This window comes from Zootermopsis nevadensis, unplaced genomic scaffold, assembly GCF_977971745.1.
Source record: "Zootermopsis nevadensis isolate Lab colony 2312 unplaced genomic scaffold, Znev_1.0 Znev_ptg000022l, whole genome shotgun sequence".
In the NCBI taxonomy this organism is placed as follows: domain Eukaryota; kingdom Metazoa; phylum Arthropoda; class Insecta; order Blattodea; family Termopsidae; genus Zootermopsis; species Zootermopsis nevadensis.
In genome coordinates this window covers 18,187,844-18,211,206 of record NW_028259154.1, presented here as the reverse complement: position 1 = coordinate 18,211,206, position 23,363 = coordinate 18,187,844, and the positions used below count along the sequence as shown (strand labels likewise).

Sequence of the window (23,363 nt, the reverse complement as noted above, 5' to 3'; positions counted from 1 at the left end):
TTTATGACTTCTACTACCAGGAATTCCACGTTGTAACATCGCAGCTCTGCACTTAAATTAAATGTTTGTTCATAAATCGTAGCCTGGGGCTGCAAGTTACTCTTTTAAATTTGTCGCAATGCACAATGATAGCCCAGTCATTTAATGAGAATCGACCCACGGTCGTCGAACCACTACTTTAGCGAGGAATGCTTTGCCACGCAAACGCGATATTGGATTCTCCCAAAGTTATTTTCCTTTTCGAATTCCAGTATCTCCTCCCCTCCCCCTTAACACAAACGCTCACTCTATTGAAATACTGGAGACCAGTATCACTTAGAAATTCTGGAAGATACGACCAAAGGTATAAACATAGGCCACGACATTGTTCAGCAACATTTAATAGACGAAAACAGACAATCGCAAACAGACAAACAGACTGGATTTGTAACAATATAACCTATTTTCGTAGCCATTCATAATCACTAACATCTTAAATGGGATCTATAAAGGTTTTTAAAATATGATACACAGATACACATTTTAATAAGAAGGGAATTTTCTGCTCCGGTAGGCTAGATGTTTGTTCTATACAACTTCATGAATTTTTAATGTAACGCGAATCATCTCTCAGAACAAAGTGGGTATTATGACAACGACTCTAATACGAACATGGGATCATATGCCACGCCCCTTTCTTATATTGCGGTAAATTCACCCCAACTTGCTCTTTCCTTAAGTGCCCAATACAAGAAGCTGCTTAATATGCAAACCCTTGAGCGTCACTACCATAATACAAGTAACTTACGTTTCCTCCACGTCTTAAAAATACCAAGGAGACAAGATACTTAAATTTTCCTTAAAATACGTCATTAACCCCGAAGTTATTGAACAATAAGTCTGTCCTGGTCTGTTCATAAATCATAATCGACGTGTTTGTAGTTGCGCAAGCCCCTTCAAACAAACCTATAAATAAATGTACCTAACCTTGAATATTTCATCGCCCTGATGACGGAGGCAGTATCACCTCTGAAACGTTTGTAAACATCGACCAGACTACACAGCGCAAGAACCCAGAAGACAGAAATCTTGATACTCACCGCTGTGAAAACCTCGAATCATACGTACCTAAGTTTCATATAAGTATTTTATTGTAACATCTCAATAATATTTTAGTTTTACCTAACGTCTGTCGGTTGCAGTTATTCTGACACCGAAATAAAGAAAACAGTTGATCATGCCCAAATTCTCTTAGGTCACTACGACCGTGTTGACAAATTGATAACGCGTCTGACTTGAATTCTGTCTGTATCGTGTTTGTTTCTCGATTGACTATGCTGATAGCCGTTTTCGCAGAGCTTCACCCCCCCCCCCTCCCAGTAAATATGTCGGACAGAACTTAAAATAGGACATAACCACTTTTACACACAGGTCTGTCACTCATGATTTAGACTATTATTCACTCTTATCTCATTATAATGTATCTCATTCGATGATATAGTATAGTTTAATGAGGATCTGATACAAAGACATAAAATAATAGACGAAGTAATTGACTAGTCTGCGTAGCTTACGTGCTTTATAAATTTTGATAAATGTTTTCGAAAACGCTAGTATATAAAAGTCAAATTTATAGTAAGCATCCGTACCTCAGGCTTATTTCAGAACATCTCGAATGATGATTAATCTTAGATGATGACAATATTTCCATAATTCATATAAAACGTCCTTAATGTTTTCCATATATAGGTAAATGGCATTCCAGCAACGTAATATTGAAATAATCGTGCCTTCGTAATAATTAATGGTTTAAGTCCTCAGAGAATATTTCATATTCTCTGAAAGAAAGGAACCGCGTATTCTCTTTGAAAAAAGAATAAAACACGATGGTAATAAAGAAGGCCTAAGGGTTCACTTACGTTATTTTTTAAATTATTCATCAGAACGGTTATACTGCAGCCTGTAATGGGCTGGCAAATTGCGTCACACTAGACCACGCCTATGCAACCCGCCGAACGTCTCTCTGTGACATGTGTACTGATGCCATTCTGTGTAAATATGGATTACAAGTTACTAGTAAACATTCCAAAACTGTGAGATTTCAGGACCTCACAGCGGCGAATATGAAGACGGCGGTCTTCTGGAATGTTGCGCTGTATCTCGTCTTTTAGAAGTTTACTGACGTTTTCTATGTGCTGCCTTCATTATGATAGCGATGAAGAAAGAGGAAGCGCCTCTGAAACGTCGATAAACGTCTATCGGACTACACGGCGAAATATCCCAGAAGAATACCGTCTTCATTCCGACAATGGTTTAAACTTATAACGGTCTAGGTCTTATTGACACAAAAATTCTTGTTGTTGTAGGCCTATGTATGAATTTGTTTCCATATAAAATATATTGTATTAACAAATAAATTAACAAAGTACCCACCAAACGGAGGTTTTCAATGAGCTGTACTAGAATCACAAAATTCTGTTTTGACGGACAATTACTTCGTGACTGTAACATCGAGTATTTAGATTACTCCTACATGAATTTTCGTAAATTTTATAAACCGAGTAAACCATAACAGAATGGACATACTTTAATCTCTTACCAGACACTGAAAGCCACTGCGTTGCAAGAAACAAGCACTGAATTTTTCTTACTTTAATTTACGCTAGATTAGGAAAAAAGGAAGTATGTGACGTCATACATATTACCTACTGCTCACTGCCGTGTCTCCGCGAGATCCTAGGAGGTCTCATAAATAAATAGAACGTTTTATGCATTGAACTTCTATGGTCTTCTGGAGACGTAAATTCGTTGAAAGGGCGGAAGAAATCGGTTATGTAGAAATATTTATATTATAGATTATGTTGGGGGCATGTAGTGAGCAATACGCCTCTTAGCATATTTATGTAGTTGCACAGTTTTTTCAAAAGCTGCGAAACTCGAAATATGCATTGTTTATGGAAGAATTTTTCTATTTTGCCAATTAGAGGCGTTTTGGTTTATTGATCAGTTTCTTTCGTCATATAATCCTGAAAGTAGAATGACCGTGGATGCTCAAACTCAGTTAACATTCTTAAAAGATGTTACAAATGTTTGTATTTTTTATCTCTAGAGATTAATTATTAAATTGTCCCTTAGTGAAGATCACTGGACAAAAATTACGCAAAAGATTTCTTTGCTAGAAAACACAGGACATGTGTTCTACAACATGCCTGTTTTATGGCTTCAGCTGGTGGGCGGGGAGTAACTTAGTCTAGGCTTATACATTATATGCATGCTACAAAAGAGTAAAACTGCTAATCAACGTTATGAAGAAATTAATGATTTAACATGCTTATTAGAATCTTGTACACTAATAGAGTGCTATACAGAGTAGAGTGAAATTGGAGTGCGCAGTTTTCTTAAGAGATCATCTGTTTCCCTGGGCCCTGTGCGTGTTAGTTGATCTTTCGCTAGGTTAAAGAGAATAAGGTATAACACATACTAGGCTGGTGTGCAAGAATGGGCTAACTGGGTTGATGCTAGAGCAAATATTTGTAGTAATTTATTGAAAAAAATCTTTGCAGTTTTAGTGAATGCATAAAATGATTTATCCCACATCAGCTTCTTCGCTAGACATCCATTTAATTTAATGCAAATTGAGATCGATTCGGCATTTACATGATTTACCTCCACTTTTCGTCACAGTGATAAATTAACCTGGGCGAAGGGCTGACACGAGCGTTAATTAAATATCAAATAAAAGTGATTCGGTTTCGTATATATGACAAATTTATTTTTTTATTGGCTTCGTATTTTATTTTAATGCTGTTAAAAGCGATTTTTTTAAAACATATCCTGAGTATTATAGTAGACAATCTCTGTATTATGCCATTATATCCACAGACTTTGCATGTATTTTGTTTGAAAAAAAGCGTTACTTCTATAATAATGTCTCATAAGTTCGTTTTTTGTGTATTCCACTACCACTATCACCAGCGACCACATCCATAAGGTCCCTGGAGTCTCCGGCAGGCAGCCTCTCGTCGCTACCATTTCTGAGATTAATATATGAAATATGGAACGGTTGAAGCAGCTGTCATATAACATAAATCACACACGCAGAAAATGTAAAGAATTTGTTTTGCTTTGCGCTTTTCTCTCCCTTTTCTATGGTTGAAGCTTTGGGGACATCGGAAGGACGTCCTTGTGGGCAAAAAGGAATGGAACAGGACTTAACGTAGAGAGAAAAACTTTGGGGCTGTTATTTTTACGAGTAGGGAATGCTGCATGGAGGGGGGCTGGAAAAGGATCTTAAGATGATTTCTTTCCTTCTTTCTCTACTTAATAGCTCATGAGCCTATACAGAAATTCAACACAAACAAGTCTCGAAAAGATTTTAGATGTAACGTACTTTATCATCATCTAAATGGCAAGGGACTAAGAATTAAAGCCGGTCAGAAAAGCTTAAGTGAAGTCATCCTTCTATAATCCATCAGTTATATTGTTTTCAGAGTCTACCGACATAATGTTCTGAGGGAAATGACCAGTTCAAGTATTAAGAACTCATTTTAAGTCTATAAATGAGTAACAGGCACAGTATTTGCGTTTTAATAAATAAAACTACATTCAAATTAGGTACACAAAATATAAATTTACCTTACAGCAGTAACATGAATTTCGACAGTTACAGCTCGGTCAGTAAATTTAGTGAATTTAGGCCGAAAGTTGGTTAGAGGGAGAAGCAGCAAATGCTTATTTTGTTTCTGTGCCCCCAAAGACTCTAGTATCCTATCATCTTCCTATCTTCTCACGGCGGAGGGAGATGAACCCAAAAAAGTATGATGATGACCACTCGCCTACAGCCCAGCCTAGAATTCGCAGAGGTTACCTCAAGATCAAACACGTCATACTTCATAATACTACTTCCAGATATTTAAAGCTGTAAGAATGAAGATACTCCTTGATTAGTTACACAGCAGAGGAATTGACTTTATTGACTAGTCATTTTAGTTGTCACTATCGTTCATTTGTTTGTTTAAAGACGCTGTGTCAAGTACAATGACGACACTTTTTATATTGTAGGCCTACGCGTAAAACATTAATACATAATAGGGGAATGCAATATTAACTTGTAGGCACATCATCGCGAGCCGGGCTAAAATTATACCCATCCTGCAATAGACAGCCGTCTTACTAAAAATACATCAGCATAAAAATATTAAAACTTGTTATTTTTAACCCATGTAGATTGAAACAGTTAAGGGTTCTATCTCCTGTTTGTTTCCTCGCTTGCTTTCTTAAGGTTGTAATAGTTCCTAGGTTATGTAACATCAACGAGATTTAGTATGATAATTACAAATGTTTAATAAGGACGAAAAAGATATAAAAATCGACAAGCATGCAATTTTTCAGAGCTCTATTATAGTCGAGGAGGTCCAGCTCCACACATTCAGTGTAATAAATTTTACGCCTGAAGAACACCAGAGTGTAAGATATCATGACTAAACTACTCATTAAAACATAATTTAATATTTTTGGGCAAATCTACTGGTTATATTCAGTCAGTGTAATAACTGATAACCCCTTAGCTATTTTCAACTGCAGCTGGCTTCATTATCCGACCATCTATTACTTAAAAATATTTCCATTTGCCTCCAGAACAAAAATGATTCCACACCCTTGACTCTATAGCCTTAGCGTTGCTATGAAGTGACACGTCAAGGTTCAATTTTCCAAGTAAATATTCCATTCACAAGGACGTATGTTCCATTATTGTGCTGCCATAACCATCGAAGCAAGAATATAGGATATAAGGATAAGAGACAGACATGTTAAAGGTCTGATTTCTGGTTCCTATTTGCTTTGCATTAAATTGTAGCATACCTCTTTCTCCATCACAACGTAAATAACCTATTAAGACTGAAATAAAATAGTTACATCACCATCAGTTTGCAAACTGAACATAGTGAATCGAAAGAACTCTCTTGTAACCAGAAAATACGCGAAACAGATGAGAATTTCGTTCGAAAGGGAAAGAAATGCGATGGTCTCGCCTCAGTGTCAGTTCCGATGTTACCCACCCACTGCTGACATCTACACAGACAGCAAACGAAACTGTAGTATCACATAAAAAGAAGTCTGGTCCAGCAGGCAAGAACGGTGTAGTCTTTGGTTAGTTGTAACACCTTACTATATAGGCCTATCTTCTGGAATCAACATTGATTTTCGTTAAATTTGAGTCACAAGGTAATACTGCTTAGAATTTTATCAAACGAAGGTAGAGTTTCCCAGAGCGGCCTAAGTACTTAATTTTTATCTTACCTATATTATATTGAACTGAACGCTTCACTGTTTGCCGCCGCGTAATAGAATGGGGTTTCAGGAGGCAACCTCTGGATATGGCAAAAAGTAGCAAATACACTGAACAAGCAGCAGCAGACATACGATAAGAGGTGGTCCTCAAGCTTCAAAGTTTCTCACAGGGCTAATTACCCTCCACCGCAGAAGGAGTTTTTACGAAACTGATTACTAAGTAGATGGATTGCTTGAAACATTCTCATGATCTTGACCAATGGTATGATCTGATTTTAGGAATTTGCTAAAACGAGTTCTATTACCCCAGAATTAGGTTCATTGTAACAATAAAACAAATTCTGTGGTAATAGAACTCACTTTCACCTTCTGAGTCCTTGCATGTAATAGGTTTTAATGATGTTATAATGCACTTTAATATAAATATGTAATGACATTAGTATTATTATTTCTATAACATTTGTTTTATAAATTATCTGCTTATAACACGCATGTTTTTGAAAATAAAATAAACTTAATGACGCTTTGAACCTGAAGTTCGTCTAAATAACACTTAAGAATTAAGTTCTACTTTCCAAGAAACTTCAGCACGTCTCCATTACATACACAATTTGGTAAATGCTGTTTAGGGAGAATCATACGAAACCCACGAATACTATATTTGCTGGGAAAATGTAGTTATTTAATATTAAAACATGTGTACATATGTTTACCTGTGCTTCGAAAGGTTAAAATACTTAAGGTAATAATTACACTTTTATATATATCTTAACATTTCACTTAGTGAAAGAACAAATTAGAAGAATGGAAATATACTGAATCATTTTATTACGATTCACGCTATCAGATGATAGCATATCAATTAAAACTTGTCCAGAACTGTACTATAATAATTTTGTGCGCTGTGGAAGGAATTAAGCTTCCGAACAGCTGTTTACTAAAGGATTTTATCGTCAAACTGATCAAAAGAGATTAATAAAAATGAGGCTAAATATAAAAATGAAGCCTATCATTTTAAATGGAGACAATGCAGAGATTGTGGTATCTGCATTGCTTCATATTCTAGGGTAAAAAGTTGAGTGGGTGGGGCATGTATATCACCATGGGAACTAACGGATTACGCTTCTATAGAAATCGTTACACCGATCACATGGCAATTGACAAGTGATTCGGCTGTGTTTAGGGGTGATGGTGTTTTGAAGGGGCCCACTTTGTATTGTAAATCAGGGGAATGCGTGTTGCATTTGTACATGCATATGTCATAGGAGAATGCAGGATGATTACTACTGGTATTTACCGGACAGCAATTTATCATCTACTATTTGAAGTTTAAAAATATATTTAAGCTTCGTTGCAAACAAATGTGTATTAATTTGTCAAATGTGTTTTGTGATCCGACTGAAGGGGAAGAATTTCAATTCACAGAACAGACACGGTATCATGTGATCAGAATATTAACATTGGAGCGTATTATTAATGCGAGGTTGAGTAAAATGGTTTCCATAAGCGCATATTTAAGCAACATTTGTTATCACATATTTTACGGCAAATATCCTGGAAGAAGACAGGCTGTTGAGGATTTTTTTTATAAATTTTCAGAATATAATGTTGTTTAGAAATATGAGTGAGACATACAAAACTCAATTTATAACTTTGTTGATCGGTTTAATATAAAAATATGATTAAGAGAAGCAAAAGTAATGTCTTTCGATGGAAAATTATCAGTCCACATCTAAGAAAATCGTTTAATATTGATTAAAGAATAAGTTAAATTTTCTGGATGTGATATTTCTTACGTGGGTGAATAAGATATGTATATCAAAATACATCTTCAGGAAAGCAAGTGCTGGATGATTAACAGAACATTAAAACAAAAATTAATAATACAACGTTTACACTGTGACGTCAGTTACCACACCAGAACTAATAATAATGATATGCAGAAGGAACTGCATTCAGTGAATGGAAAAATATGCAAGGATGAATATGGCTAACGCACTTTAAACTTTTAAAGCCCTGTGGTAACTATACGTGCAACCTGCTTTAATAACCAGTAAATCTGTTTTTTATATTTACGTGTTTCTTATGATTCTCAGTGTAAACGTTGAGGAATTTATCCTTGAAATGGAGGCGTCTTATGCTTCCTTTGAGGTAAGGATAAAATTATTGAATATTATTTAGACGATATTCGGCTTTAGGAAATTAATAAATCAGATAATAAAGAATTACCAGAACTCCTCTGGGGATATGGAGACGTAGGAGTTACTTCAATATATGGCTTGAAGTCGGACCAGGTTTGTGTCTAATCCGTTGGGACGAGGCGACAGAGGGGAAGGAAAATAGGTTTTTTACTAAACAAATTTTGTGAGATTTGAAAATCTAATGGCGAAAAGTACAGAGATGGCTGTCTTCTTGACTGTTATTCCGTGTAGTCTGGTAAAATTTACAGACTTTTTAGAGATGCTTGCAATTCGCCTTGATGATAGAGGCAGCAAGTACCTCTTCGGCAGACTACTACCAGACTGCACGGCATAACATGTCAGAAGACAGTCATTTTCAAAGAACATTTTGAAATCTTACAAAGTAATTATATTTATTTCCTTCGTTGTTCATGTAAACCACAGTCGGTCTTGGTCGGAATTAGAACCTGGTACCATGAGAGTTCAAGACAAATGCGATATGGCCTGCTAGAAGACCGAAAGCCTCGTGCCTCTAGATATTTATCTAATACTACTGTCGAGTTTCGATATATAACATACTGCGCGGCATAGCGCTTCACCATACATCTCAAGAAGGTGACAGTATGTGGATTGTTTCAATATTTCCCAGTCAAACAATGAAAAGATCTAAATCACAAGCTGGAAGTTAGAAGAGTGACTCATGTTCAACACGATAAATCACGACAAGTTATGGTTGATACACTGACGTAGCTCGAAACAGGAGGAGGAAGAAATGCCTTCAGTATTACATGATATATTTACTTCAGCTTCTTATTCTGATATTGCAAGAAATATGTGATATTTTGCACAGTCTAAGCGAAACAGATATAATTAATCATTTTTGGTTATTTTAAAGTGTAAGTCCGATTTCTTTATATCATTCACTGTATTATAATTATAAGTAAATTTATTAACTTTTCCAACTACGAAACTCATCTAAATAATATTTAAAATTAAAATTTCACCTCAAAGGAAACACAACGCATCTCCATTAAGAGGTCCAGTTGGATAACGCAGACGCAGAAATAATCACTGTTTATTCTGACCGAATCATATAAAACCTACAAAAAAATTTATTATTAAAATGCAGATTTTTCAAATGATACAGTAGTCTCGCAATATTTAGGCCTTATCGAGTGCTTTTTAACACTTATTACTGTAATAGGAACATTTAGTTGGTTTCTTCTTTAATTATTATAAACGAATTCTTAAATATTGCTTAGACGAAATTCGGCTTCAAAGTGATTTACGTAGCCTAGAGGGTCTCGATCTCGTCAGACACAAGGCCGCATACGCCATTGCTTATCTACTCGCGGAACGACGATGAGTTATAAAATAAGGCAATTCATTTAAATTCAGTCATTGAAGCGTTACGAAGTCGCTATTTCAAACAGGTTAACTAACACATTACTCAGTAGATGCCCTCGCGAAAATCAACCACTAATCAAACATCTGGTTCTCTCCTTTGAAATAGCCTGCAGATACGTTAATATCCAATCATCTTTTGCTATTTCAACCATCCTTTAACACACTTTATTTAAAATTTAGATTTTACGTTGAAAAGTCTCCGTTTACTTGTACACCTACACGAGCTAGCTACTCGCTCGTGTGTTCTACAGTGACAAACACTAAAAGGGGGAAGCTATACTCGTAGATGCAGGAGTGAGCAACGTTCCTTTCTTGATTAAAGGGTCGGAACTTTGGCGCCCTGCAGTGACGTAGCGGCAGTTTTATCTTTGAACAAGCAGCCTCTGGAGGAAGACCGCCAAACAAAGGATTGAGCTGACGCGCTATCTACTGAAATCTGAACGGTCCGCATGTGATGGAAGACGTCATATTTCTGTCTTGCGTCCCTTTCACCGCCATTATTTCCTCTAAAATGGAAACAAAGAAAGCTGGGTCTGGGCCTCGTCAAGCGATGCATCTTATCTGCAACTTCTTACAATAAAATTGTTATAGTCGCTTGTGTGATCCAGTTAATTTTAGATTAATTAAGATTTTTTATGGCACGGAACATCTCATTCATTACACTGTCTGACTACATACTGGACGGTCCGGAGTTAGATTCCTAGCAAAGGCACGGGATGTAACCTGGGCCAGTGAAGTGCTTAACGAACAGCATGAAAATCTAGTAATGAACCTTCGGCTTCCACAAAGGATGGAGTATTTCTTGACTAGGAGCGAAACTGTCAGCTACTCCACGGAGGCAGTAAGGAGTTATATGACTCTAAAATTTCAGCACAAAGATTAGTGTCTTAGACAATAATTAAAAAAATAATTTTAGCCAATAGCATATGCTTCGCCGATTTTTCTCCATATACCATTTCTCTCAGCTTAACGACATCCTTATCTTACTAAACTACTACCGAAAAAAGATTTTTATTGGAACTACCATAAAAAACATCGTGTGAGCTAGTGCATGTAGTCATAGAAAAATTTCCTCCCGATGGCATATAAGATCTTGCCTTTGCTTCTGGCATATGGATACGAAACATTCATGAATATGCGACGGCACGAGACAAGAACAAGCAACCCTCGTACAAGCCTGCCAACCCATACAACACACAGCCGCACATCATGGAAACCTCGTCCAGCCAAATCGCGATCAGCCTAAAAAATGGGATCCAGTCGCATGTAGGTTCAAGTGTTTGTGAGGATTGGCGCTAAGAAACTGTCAATGTTCCTTACGCGTCGTTTATTAGGGTTTCAGACATGCGACAACTAAATTCGTAAGAATTTCAAATAACTCGCATGAACATCGTTTAAAATTCTGTAACTGTTACTGAAAGTAGTTGACTCAGTGTATTAAATTATTTTATGGATTTTCCATTGTCTGAACTGTATTTAATATGAATGAAATCACCAAAAATAACCTTTTTCGGTTTGTCAAAGGATGCACAAGACAAAAATTAAATGTAACTGAGACATTAAACAGAACTGGATACAACATCCTTTGAAGTTGAAGTTCGTCTGAACAATATCTAAACATTCAGTCCCTGTCTCAAAACAAAATGCAACACCTTCCCATCTAAAAGAATAATTAGTTAGTGCTGTTTAGGCAAGTAATCTCTGTTTCTTCTGAGAATCACATGACATCCATATATATATACTCTGTGGACAAAATGCGTAGGTACTTATTATTAAAACACGTGGTACATACGCTTACCACTGAGTTAAAGGATTAAATAAAATACATCTGCATCCTATCCGGAACAAAATATATCTGGTCCCCTCCGTCATATATTATTTCTGTAAGACTCTACCATCTTCAGGACTTAAGTCCTGAATACGGATGCAGTATGTTTCCAAAATGCTGGTTCCCACTTCAGGCCTAAACTGCGTCACAACCGAGACAACCGCCATGACACTACAGGGAAGTTGGTAAGAAAAACCCTAACAGTGATCAGAGGTTTGTTCTGATGTGGTGATACTGTGAGGAACTTCTCGAATATAAAATTCAGCTCAAGGCCTGGTTAAGAACCCGCGTTTTGCAATTACTCTCCAAGTGCAGTAAGCAAATTTTCAGGAACACTGTCATAGATTAAATATGTTTGATTAAAGATGTTATAAAATATTGAAACCAGACTAAACCCAGAAAACCAAATAGAAAGGACGTGCTATATTGTGCCATTTTATTTTGCGTTAAAAGGATAGTTACTGAAACTATATGAAATTTCTTGGCTATTTACCGACTCTCGTATCCTGTCCATGTATTTTGTATGTGACTGTACGCACAACTTCATGCACAGTATTTGCACACAAAAGATCTCCAACGAGCCAAGTTGGATTTAAACATTTGGTAGCAAAAGTGATGTAAGACATTGCTTGGGAATGCCCACTGAGGAAAGCAACAGAAAGATCTGCTCTTTCGGACGTCAGGAGGAGCCTAATAGAAACAAACTGGAGGAAAAAGGTAAGTGTCGATTTTATTAGGCTAAGTCCTATCTTCAAGGCTTTAAACAGGCACAAAATTAATATATTATAATATATACAGCCCCGTTTTGCATGGGCGCGAACACTGCAACGACTCCTTTTAAATTAGATTCGGGAAGTCGTATTTAAAAACAAGGTGTGTAGGAGAAAATGTTTACCAAAAATATAAGAAGAAATTGTAAAAGGAGGAACGTGTCATTTTTTTCTTCTCACTTATTAACGTTAGAACAATAAGACGAAGGAGTATGGTGGATAGGGATGTAAAACAACAGGGTAAAGCAAACATACATAGAAATAATTTTAGTTGAACAATTAATAGACGCAAAGTATATGGAAGAATTGTAATAAAATACGGCTCAGAAAAATAAGTAGCAAATACACGAAGTTGGCTGTACTTTGTCAGACCCAGACCCAATAATGTGATTTTAAACCTTTGGATTCTACAAGAATAGGGAATTTACAGACATAATAATAGAAAGACAGTAAACCAACGAGTCCGTAAGGACGTCAGTCAGTCAGTGAGTAAGTCGTCTAGTGAAGCTGTCACGTAGTCACCCAGTCCATCAACACGTCAGTGAGTGATTTAATTTGTAAATCAATCACGTAGTTAGTTAGCAAATGAGTAAGCCAATCATAGACTCAATAGGTCAGTGAGTTAATCAACCAGTCACGCAGACAGCAAGTCGGCGAATGAATGTGTTAGTCATTGAGTAGGTAATTCAGAATAGTTCGTTATCACCATTAAACAAATTGCTAAATAAAGGAATTATACTTCTTGACACCGCCAGGTTCTTGTAAAACAGGGACCTTAACCCAAGTTGGTTGTTCTTCAAAGAACTTCTACTCCATAAAACGTGATTACGCTATGTTAAATGTCTCAAAGTCACTTCCGTCTGAGAAGTTCTCAGGAATACAATCTTAATGCTGTTAATGGTAGAAAATTAAAGAGCACACAAACATGGAATTTTGTCCAATAATATGCTTTTCGCATTAAGTTTTATGAAAATTTGTCCAACAGTTTAAAGTTATGAGGATAGTTTCCCTGCAACCCCCCCCCCCCCCCCAACATACGCACATACCAAAAGCCCTTATCATAATGCATACATGGAGAATATGATAAATAATTCATTGATATTTCATGCACTGACAGATTTGTAGAAGTGTCACATCACTTATATTTTCGCTTAAAAAGTGATGGGCAGAAAAAATACTAAACTTCGAATTCTTCTAATACAAGTGAAAACATCGCAGAGTGGATCCAACTATGCAGGAAATCCTTTCAGTAGAAATAAAGCAAACTTTGCGGCCCCTCGAATTCCGGACAGAATTCAACATAGCTATAATCTTCGCTCGATAGCTGTGCCCCTGCACTTTAAGTCACTCTTCTGTTTAGCTAGCAGATAAACATTCTAATGTCATGACCTCAGTATTTTCTTTTATTTAACTTAAAAGTTATAACATTCAGAAGCAAACATAAGCCAGTATTGTTCACTGTCCACTCTTCTTTTTTGTTATTGTTAATGGATTTCTTTTTTAATATTACATTTAAATGATGCATAATACAGAAGAGTTCAGGTTCATAAAGAACCCAAGTCTAGACGAGGACGACTATGAAATTTAAGACAATGTCGATTACATATTTTGGGCTGCAACATCAGGTATATTTTTCCTTTATGAGTCGTCGGATGAGGCGGGGGGAGATGGAGACTGGTGTATGAATCACAATGGAAATGTCTCGTGCATTTATTATCGTTAACAGTCAGGCTGACCACTTCTGCTGCGAGACAAACTCATAACGCCTCTAAATCTATTCCTTACAAGAACAATGCAGCCCTGTAAGACATCTCTAAAGAGTCACGGCGAGAAATCGCTTTCGAAAAACAATTATTATGCGTTCTTTACACAATATACTCAAAAGCAACGCATATTGGTTGACTATATTCTGCATGAGAAAATACAAACTGGCAGAAGATTAAATTATTAATAATTGTTTAACATCGCCCCGGGACCGGTTGATGTCTCGCGGGGTCCTACTTTTCTCACTCCGAATGCTTGGCCAAAGTTTCGTTGACGTCAGGGAACAATATGACTATGGCTACTGTAATTGGATCACAAATGTTATGCTTGCCACTACCCTAGACGACGGAGAAACCAGTCCCCCTGATCAATGTGTGATGATCCATCTTTTTAATAATTTTCGTTCTACATCCCTCTCCGTTACTGTCCGTTGCTATGGGAACTGCTGGAGAGATGAGATGACCTCCCCTTGTTTCTTTTGTCACCTTCCACCAGACGCGTGTTTCGTTCTCTCAATTTCTCTTTCCTGTCGTCTTTCATATCAGTAGATTACATTTACCTAGCCCCATACTTTTAAATCTGCATTGTATTCAGTACGAGACGCACCGTTAAAGAAATCGTTCCTGGACCCCACGATATCACCTTATTCTGTGATGGTCAAGGAAGAAGAGAGCTGTATTGATGCTACTTCTAGGTCTTCTCACGCTACCAAAGGGGCTTCGCCATGCTGATTTCTTAGCTCAGCTTCCATATTGTATAATGAAAGAAATATTATATCATCCTGATGCCCGTATGTTCATCCCACTTCAAATAACATTTTACACATTTTCACAAAACATGAATATGATATGAATATCATATCACTATGATCGTCGCTCTGATGATAAATGCATTAACACTTCTGGAATTTCGGTTTTATATCTACCAGACTACACGGCGCAACATCCTAGAAGACAGCCATCTTCATACTCGTCGCCGTGAGAACCTTTAATCTAACATCACAGATTTTTTTTTGTTATTTATAACCATGGCGACAAACGGTAAAATTTCTGGAGATACCGAAAAGGCTACGACCGTTTATGCAATAAAATGCATAGCGACGAAATATAAATGGTCACAGAATTATTATATGTAATATGAACTTGCAACAATTGCCAGACCAAAAGAACGAAAGGAAATGGTAAATTCCAAATTACTGTCTATATACATGTGGTGGTTGTTAGAATTATATATATAAACTGATGTCACATATACGTCATGCATCGCCAAAGGGTGACACATTTTACTGCAAGTAACGAACGTTCAAGTATTGACGAAAATTCCCAAACTAAAAATATGTTTTCATCTGCAGGTTCTGATATTTAACTTCATTCTTATCGTCAGGGAGGATAGATTTAATCAATTATTAATATTATTAATTTTGTAAGGAGTTAATAAGCCTACTGTGTAAAAGTTAAAGTATTTGACCTGTTTAAACAGAACTATTTACGCTCCGAACAAGAATCAGCAACAATATTTTAATTAGAATATCTCAAGAAACTCCACTGTGGAAGGTAGAGAAGGGTTTTTAGTTTTAGGGAATAAAATATAAATAAATGAAAAATCTGTAAAGTCATTAAACATCCGAAGAAATAAACATACTAAATAATGGATAGAACGAGGATAGGGGTTGTAGAGGAAGGGACGAATTAGTCCTGTAAAACGAGATGAGACGGAATGGAGAGAAAACGAAAAATACAAAGGAAAAATCATTTCCGTCTTTCATAATCCTAAAAGATCGCTTTAAACCTTCTTCCCGTCTTCCGTTTTCTCCCCCAAACCCCAACTTCAGCCAATTCTCAACCCTTAAGAAAAGAAAATTTGGTAACACTGTCTGTGTTTCTCAATCTACTAATCATGGTTTATACCTAACGCAGTCTTTCATTAAATTAGGAAAGAAGAAAAGAAAAAATAACCAACAAGTTGGGTTATACAAAGAAGATAAAAGAAGAAGAAACAGGAAGAAAAAGAATTGTACCGCGAGCTTTCTTTCATCCTTTGCTATTTTTCTTCATTAAAGCCACGACACTAATTATAACCAGACACTGGCCGCACTCCGCAAACTCCGCGGCTGGCTTCTGGGACTTAAAAGATAAAGAAAGACAGGGAAGAAATACTTTCCATCTTTGAATCTCTTCAAATAAAATACAATTTTTCTTCATTAGAAGTTAATTATTTCGGAAAACAGAACAGAATATTTAGAATCCGGATATAATTTAACGGACGGCAGACAAATTTACTGAGCTGGAACAGTCTCTCTGGAATAATGTACTAAAACTCGTTATAAAATATAAAATTGAAGGGAATATTAGCACGTAAAGGAGAGGATGTACCCGGAGGTTGAAAACAATTTTATACATGGAGAAATTCTGTAATTTATAGGCTTAATCCTCCAAATATAATAAGGGTGATGAAATCAAGCACGATGAGACGAGACTACATTTTATTTATAGTTATAGTTTTTCAGTCAAATTTTCTACCTAAATAATTAATCTAAATCTGTTTAAACAATACCGATAAATGTCTGAGAGGTTGAGTCAAATTTTGAGGGTTTTTAAATGTTTTCGCTAGGCACAATGCCAATGTATCCTTATGTTTTCCACATCTAAGAAAATTCTGGATCGTTATCTCAAATTTTTATGAAGGGATTATGAGGTAATTACAATAAGTTTCGTTCTTTGCCAAGTTATCATATTATATATTTTACTTAGTGTCTTATAGAATGTTTCAATTCATACATATTATTACGGAATGGACCCAGAAGTGAACTATAATTGTCATTAAAAGTGATTAATGAAAATACAGCAGCTTGTAATTCAATACTTTTAAATAAGCTCTCAGACAAGGTAAGTTCTGCAACGTTTCTTGGCAGCCAATGAAACAAGAAGCATGTTTTCGGTAGAACCGTTTGTTAATAAAGTTTGCAATATTTACAAAGAGAACACTAGGAAGAACTTCCTATAATTTCAGCCTTTAATGAATATTACGGATCGAGACTTTATAATATTGACTTCGGAGATATGGTTTTAAATTAATTCAAAAAAGGATTTAATGGCGCTTCGGCTATAAACGGCATGTTTTATGGTGTTAAAGAGTATGTCAAACAGGGGTACGCGCAGTGTTTATTGTGCGTAAATGTGCGTGTACAAAGAAATTCAAAACTTATAACTGATAACACTCTTGTGGTTAGTTTGCAGCAACACGTTTTATATGACTGTTAATAAACACGAAACTCAGCGATATGCAACACTGCGAAGCAAGTATAGCACGCTCCATTAGGATCTTTTCTTTTTAGTCGTCTCTGGTCAATACCTGACCGTCGTGACCCCTTTCGGGGCGCTCATGCGAAAGTACCACGGTGGGTTCGCACTTCCTTCCGTGGTCAGTCTTTACCAACCAGACTGGAAGAGGAGACGCGGACAAACATCCATGCCTTGAGTGGGACTCGAACACACGGTCCCAGCGGCTAGGCGCACGAGGACCATGCCTCAGACTGCGTGCTTAATGCGATTAGGATCGTATGTGGCGCAAATATCATTTTGTTAATATTTAACATTCGACTCGACTCTTACCTCCAAGAAATTGAGACTGGACTTGAGGTGTGAGTTACTTTATATTCCTGAAAACATCCTTCACACGCCAGGAAGCGAGAATACCAATCTGGGCATCATTAGCGGGATCCCGTATAGGGCCTATTTCATACCGGCTGGCAACGTCTCACTGCTACTACACTGCTAAAACAGAATAACTACGCCACTGCCGAAAGCCTCAGCTGATGTCAAAGAACGTCTCTCCTGCACTTCACTGACCCTATCACGGCTGTTAGTATAATCTTTACTTATTGCTTTTAGCAGACGCACTTGAAAATTGTGTCCCTGCGGTTTTAGCTTAAGAAACAAAGGGCAGGAAGAACGGAATACAGATAAGAGTGGGACAAAGAAGGAGTTGGGGATATGTATGGAAGATAAATGAGGGAAACAGCGTGTAGCCAATTCCACAGAATCCACGGATGCTGTTGCTGTTAAAGAGGTTGAACAAGAAGAGGATTAGAAGGTCACGAGATAAGACGAGAAGACGTAGTAACATAGCTCCTTCTATTCACCTTAAGATCGCCCACGCAACTTGTCCTGCATGCTGGTATTCCTTACTCACCGACCTGCACGACTTTCCTTTGTTTTCTTGCTGATTACTCTTACCATCTCATATGCAAATTTAAAATGGATTGTACCAACAAAGTATGAGCATGAAAATTTGGAACACTTGATAATAAACGACACTGAACGATATTCTTTTTACATATCGGGGGTTATTTAAGCAGCCACATGGGGTGACCTTGACGTAGAGAAAGGAGTGATTCTTAAATTACATTTACAGGGATAATATATGAGGATGTGAATTGGAATCATCTGGCTCAATGTTAGGACTTTCTGTCTCTTCGCGTTGTACGGAGTTGAATAAGTAGATTATTTTTAACCATGAATTCGAATAAAACGCAGAAGGAATCGGCAGTTGCTTGATTTTCGGTACTGACCCAGAAATCCCCTGAAGGAATAAGGAAAACTACGAAGCACCTCGGTCACGAAAGCGAACATCCGTGAGCAGAATTAAACTTGAGGCAGAACTTTTGCCCCTCAGTCGAGAAGTTCTACGTTACATAAAATTAATGCTCTTTGCGTAAGTCACATGTGATTATCCGTCTTCCCATAAAATCCGACCACTGGTTTCGAAGACGAAACATACGGACACTACTCTACACGATTACCTTATTTTACGTTCCTTGTGCAAAGAACGCATAAACATATAGCCTGTATTTATTAATGTGCCACTAAAGTGAACAGCAGTATTGCGTGGTTCTTACTGGAAAGTTAAACCTCATTTTAGAAGCTGTGTTTTCGACACATGATATGATGGCGATGTGATATGTGATAAATTATGATATGGGACTTTAGTTGCAGACATTTAATACGCATTTATTATGCTTTTCCCCGCCGTCCGCCCGAATCGTTCAATTCTTTCATACAGTTATCACCATATTGAACTGCAGTCTTTAGTAAATCCACTAGTTTTCATACATCTACGTAGATCATAAAAGATTGGTACACAAATAATCTTTCTTCTTTGGTGTATTGTATCAACGGTTCATCCGTCTTAAATATGTTCCATTATCACCATTCAAAAGACAACGAAGGAAGTCCACATTGTTCATATACGTCATATTTATCAGTGATGCCCACATCATTTTTGAAGTAAGTTAAATTGCCTTTATTTTTTTATTTTAACATGAACTTCTGCGATGTGTGTTATGAATGTGTACGTCCTAAGGACATAATTTATTCCATAAATGTCCCCTGACTATAGCTAGTCTATAAAAATATTACTATGACTCCAAACAACCATTAGAACTAGCAGCAGTGAAGAACAGAAACGCAATTAATGAAAGAATCCCTGGGGCAGATGTGAATTTAATCTTCTTCTGAGCCTTCAGTGTTGCTATAATTGATTATAGACGAATATCAGACGAAAATTAATTCCTGAATACATACACACTAAACATATAATAAAAGAAGACTGTTCTCCATCCCTTTAGAAATAATTAAACCTCGGCTTTGAATTGAAATAGATGGCAGCTATAGAATTCGTAGCTGCAGAGAAAAAACAAAGAACAACTCAAAAGTCAAGATAAACACTGTCGATAAGAAACAACAAATTAGAAGGACTCAGCAAGTGAATATATATTAACCATCAACACAAGGGGATCCGTTGAACAACTAACAGATCGAATAAATAGGTTTTAAAACTCACCGATTAATTTTCTCCCCTCTCCTCTTCACCCTCCGCGTCGGAACAGGGTCTGTAGCCTCTGCAGGAGGTGGAAGAAGATAAGAACCGACCATCAGGCCCGAGAAAACTCTGAAACAAAACAAACAGGATTCCACTCTGCTATCCAGTTGCATTTAAAATCAATCAATCTCTTTAATCATGGTTGTTAAACAAAACTCTGTGTAGCGGCGGGTTATTTAAAACTGCTTCTTATTTTATTGTACAGAACCAGCGTCGTGTGACCACATGACAGAAGTAGGCTAGGCCTACACACTGGAGGCGTGGTACATATATCCGGAAGGTCACAGTTTCGAATCTCAGACTGGTGAACGCTTATACTAACAGGAGTTTTTGTCAAATGTTACAGGTCGTTTAGGCAGATGTTGGCACAAAATCGTAATTAAAGTACTTCATAAAAGCGTCATTTTTACTACTCCGAAATTATGAATAGGCGGGATTCAAAGATCTTAACTGAAACTAAGTAGCTCAGGATACAGTCCAATGGCAGGATTTTTGAAACGTCGGTTTACATCAAAGAAACAGATCTCTTGACTAGATGAAATCGTGAGTCGTGGCCGAGTAGTTTGCACTCCTGCTTCGTGTTCGGAGACTGGTTAGTCTTGCTGAGGTATTTTCGTAGCTACCCTCAGACTCTCGAGGCAAATGATGGGACAGTACCATTAATAAGATCATGATCGCTTCGTTCCTTATCCCTGTAAATTCATTATTAATTAATAAACGTATAATTTGACGATAGTCTGAACTAACGAAGGTGTAGCCAAAGAAACCACAAATGAACTGAACACATAAACAATGACATGCTCAAGGGACTTCATTGGTTGAGGGTTTCTTTAGTTAATATTAAGTTTCATTCATGTGCATACACACATTTTAACTAAAAACCTAAAGACAACAATTGCTATCGGGGACAGATATAAGAGCCTCCTAGGAAGGGGGTCGAGTCTATTGCCCCGTAATTTACTCTTCATGAAACTCTGCCTTGCTCAAAAACTGATTACAGTTCTGAAATACTCCCTTTTATGTTTTCTTTCTCTCAGGAATGGTTCTGTCCAGTTCCTTACAGCTCTGATCCAATTCAAAAATTGTCGTAAGATTACTTGCGAATATAATGGAAACAGAATAAAATATCTTCTAATTCAGCCGGTCCAGAGGACGATCTTACAGCGGAAGCTACGTGAAGGTGCGAATAATCCTGTCTCTAAGAAGGGAAGTAATCAGAGTCATATCATGAGCGAGACACGTCAGTATTCAGAGCTTAAATGGCCTAAGCCACTTGCATAAATTTTTAAGCTTTTGAGAGAGGAATGAGGAACCAAATAAGAAAGCAAATATATGAACAACGTTTTTGAATTGTTTTCCTCGTCGTGTTAGGTTATTTACCCTCCCACTCTCAAATTCATGTTATACATCGTCGAATGGAAGGATGATTGCGAATGGATGGGGGGAAGGGTTAGAAATGAAAAAAATCGTAGCTTATACCTGCAGGGATTTAAGGAAAGTCTCATTCAAGGTCATCAGTCTGCAGGCCAAGAACTGAAATCGAGACCAGCAACATACGAAGTAGTGGAAACAACCTTCTGTTCGGGGAGCTGCCATGCGAAAAGTGTAAAGCAAGTATAATGTAACATTTAATTCACAAGTTCTTCATCATATATATATATATATATATATATATATATATATATATATATATATTTGTCCTTGGTACACCATAGCCAAATGTTCTCGTATTTTACCCGTTTCCAAGGCATCTATCAACATTGGAAAATAAAGTAACGAAGAGTGAACAGGGCTACTGGTTTTGGAATCGCGTCTTCTTAATGCACTTATGCCTACAAGGTTCCGAGTTTCTTATTTCCAAAGAGTGTCTGGACGTATTATAATGTGAAAGGGCATGAGGAAGGAAGATGAGGTTAGAAAGGGGACGGGAGAAATAGATTGATATTCGTGATGACCCGGTCGTGTCGCTGTAAAGTCGACTGCAGTTTCAATGACCAAGAGCCATGCATCCTATTAATAGAAGCTGATGCTGAAAAGGGAAATTATATGAATTTATAGCCGCTGTCTGTAAGATTAGGGATTATAAGAGAGTATTCACTCATAATGTGCTAATCTAAGTTATTAGAAAGCAAAGATTATTGTTATGTAACCACAAACATCTGAACTGACCAACGTACGAATCGTGAGAATATCTGAATACAGACCAAATAAGCAGAATATAAAATATTGACCTGAATTTAATGATAAACACAAACATAAAATTCTGACAACACAACAGAAAAACTAGAAGTACATGGGAGATAACATTAAAATGGATCTTAGAAAAGGGGTAAAGGCGTGTGGTCTGGGCTAACCTGGCTCAGGATACACGTCAATGGCGGGAACTTTTGAACAGGGAAATGAACCTTTAGTTTCCTTAAAGTGCGGGGAATTTATTCACTAGTTGACAGTACTAATAACTTGTGAAGAAGGACTTTGCTCCATGGAGTTAATTTCAGTAGAAGACAGGAAACCTTGCACACCCAGTGTACGTAGGAAGTCTGTAACAAGATAGGTCCATGCACTGCATATCGAGAGGAGACGACGTATATTGGTCATTTCTATCACATAGGCAAGCCCCAGGTAATGGGATGTCCTGTACAGCTTCAGGGATAAAAAGAAGAGAGAAAAATACAGAAAACAAAGAAGTTATATTGGACTGGGAAAGAGGTGAGATTTCACATACAGCTCATCCATTTCCCTGTGTATGCATGTAAGCGTTTCAAGATGGCTCAAAGGGTTTACTTTTAAGCTGGAATCGAAAGGGTCTAAAAAGTGACCGTGGGTTATTTATGTAAAATAAGATATCAGTTTCTCATACAAATCTGAAAATTATTCTCACAGTTTTCTGCACTGAAAGAAAAACGATTTCTGGGTTCTAACCGAAAACTCCCCAAATATAACGACAGTGAAATTCGAACTCGTATTTGGACTTTAATAAATTAATTAAAGTTTGTTATTTCAAGGGATATTATTAAAGTAAACTGTACTGTAAAATTCAAGTTGTCTAATTACTATAACTACGGGAATATTAGGTTAATTTTCTACAAGTGTATTCAACAATATTTACATTCCACAACGGCGAACTCACATGCAATTTATGAAGGTCAAAGGTCAAATACTATCGAAGACGCCAGAATGTTTACGCTACGCGTACATTTTTTAACTTGTTAGAGTCCAAAAACGATTTATACATCTTATTTTGTTACTTGGAAACCGTTTAAT

The 23,363-nt window shown here is 36.9% G+C and overlaps 1 protein-coding gene across 6 annotated transcripts in view; it reads right to left on the bottom strand.

The window, feature by feature from the left end:
- Positions 1-23,363, bottom strand: part of LOC110829119 (uncharacterized) — a 331,896-nt gene that overhangs the window by 122,087 nt on the left and 186,446 nt on the right. For all 6 annotated transcript variants that reach the window (XR_015536299.1, XR_015536302.1, XR_015536300.1 and 3 more), the window contains one exon: positions 20,061-20,168. Coding sequence is in view for 2 of the 6 variants with exons in the window: in XM_087353299.1 (XP_087209425.1) it covers positions 20,061-20,168 (108 nt within the window). In the remaining 4 variants the exon portion in view is untranslated. The remainder of the gene's footprint in view (positions 1-20,060; positions 20,169-23,363) is intronic.